This window comes from Acyrthosiphon pisum, chromosome A1 (genome assembly GCF_005508785.2).
Source record: "Acyrthosiphon pisum isolate AL4f chromosome A1, pea_aphid_22Mar2018_4r6ur, whole genome shotgun sequence".
Lineage (NCBI taxonomy): Eukaryota > Metazoa > Arthropoda > Insecta > Hemiptera > Aphididae > Acyrthosiphon > Acyrthosiphon pisum.
In genome coordinates, this window is record NC_042494.1 from 153,152,139 (window position 1) to 153,153,854 (window position 1,716).

At 33.4% G+C, this 1,716-nt stretch overlaps 1 protein-coding gene across 2 annotated transcripts in view; it reads left to right on the forward strand.

The window, feature by feature from the left end:
- The window catches only part of LOC100166370 (E3 ubiquitin-protein ligase TRIM9), a 90,906-nt gene that overhangs the window by 85,160 nt on the left and 4,030 nt on the right, over positions 1 to 1,716 (forward strand). For both annotated transcript variants that reach the window (XM_029488615.1, XM_029488616.1), the window contains one exon: positions 1,261 to 1,485. In XM_029488615.1, coding sequence (XP_029344475.1) covers positions 1,261 to 1,485 — 225 coding nt within the window. The remainder of the gene's footprint in view (positions 1 to 1,260; positions 1,486 to 1,716) is intronic.

Sequence of the window (1,716 nt, forward strand, 5' to 3'; positions counted from 1 at the left end):
TTTAAATTTTAAAGTGACATTGAGGCATCGTACTCGGAAAACGATCTTGATCGGTACTCGGTTTATTACTAGTTTCATTGAATTATAGGTATATATATTATATAATTCAATGGAATGCGTGTCGTATCGAATATATCAAGTAACGATCAATGAATATAATATGATTGACTACTCAGATTATTGGAAAGTCATACTGTTGGATTATAGGTGATTATAGGTCACCGTTATTCAAATCTTTAATTTAATAACCGACAATCATTATACGCGAGATTTTTAAAGATAATTTGGATTTGGGATATTATATAGTTATATAAAGTGAGAGCGGTAATATCTTTTGTTTAACATTTCATAAATGTTCATAACCGAAAAGCGCTTATTAAACAATTTAACAAAGTTTTTTAATTACCTACCTATAGTTGAAATAATATACGAGTATGAACAAGATTGTACTTAACTTCTTGTTTTAAGATTAAAAACTTTTGATTCTATTTCATTAAAACAAAACAATTTTTTTATAATTTAACGGTTTTGTTAGCAGTGCAGCAACGTTTTATAATATAATATTTTCTTATCGTTTTTCTATTTTTTTTTTCGTGATTTACTTGAAACCTATTGGGGAAAATATCAAAAACAATCTCTCAGCTTGTACCATCTGCGTTTGATTTTCAATTTACTTTCGCAAAACTTTGGTAGTTCAGAATCCAGAGAACAATTGCAATTAAAACGCGATTAATGTACCGTCACTCTATTATATTGTGGGGGCGTTCTACTAAAAGTTGAAAACACCGAAGCATTTTTTCTTTATTTTACCGATGAACAAAAACGAACAAATATGTAACCTCCCGTGCTTTCTCGTGGACTGTATATTACTGTATGTATATTTTTAGTGCAAAGTGTAACTTCAAAATTAACAATTAAAAAATTGCTAAATGCTGTTGTTAATTTTATAAATTACTATTTAACATTTGAAAAAAAAACTTTCGATTGTTCAACAGTTTTAGTTCATTAATCTATATTGTTCGATTTTAATATCAAAATATTATGAGTTAAAAAAGATGTGGGAATTATTGTAAAATCTCAATCCTACGTCCTCGATTGTATATGGATGAAATTATAGTATAATACCTATATATATTGATATCTTGAAGTGCTATAAACACCCCAGGAGTGAGAAAAGTTTTAAATACAGTAGGCACTTATGTGCACTCTACTGAGTTTATATTATAATGATTAATGACCGTTGAATGCATTTTTTTTCAGTGGCTTGGTTCACATTCGACCCGTGCCTGAGCTCGCCCGAACTGTGCTTCACGCCCGACAATATGACGGTGACTTGCGAAGGATTCGAGCACCGCGTGGCCCTGGGAAGCGTCGGGTTCTCCAGAGGCGTCCATTACTGGGAGTTTACGATCGACCGGTACGACGCCGATACCGATCCGAGTTTTGGCGTGGCCAGACTTGATGTGTCCAAGGAGGAAATGCTAGGTACTTATACGGATTATAAATCATGTGTTTAAAGTTTGAACAGCCGCGACGTGAAATTTAGTACAATTTTTGACAAACTGTATTATTGCACGAATCCCAAAGCCGACCGCGTCACGCACACTAATTGACTTAATTGCCTATTTTACGCACTCTGTTATTTTACACAATATATTATTAATATTTCTAGTGGCGCAACTAGGGCTAAAATATTTGTGGGGGGGGGGGGGGGGG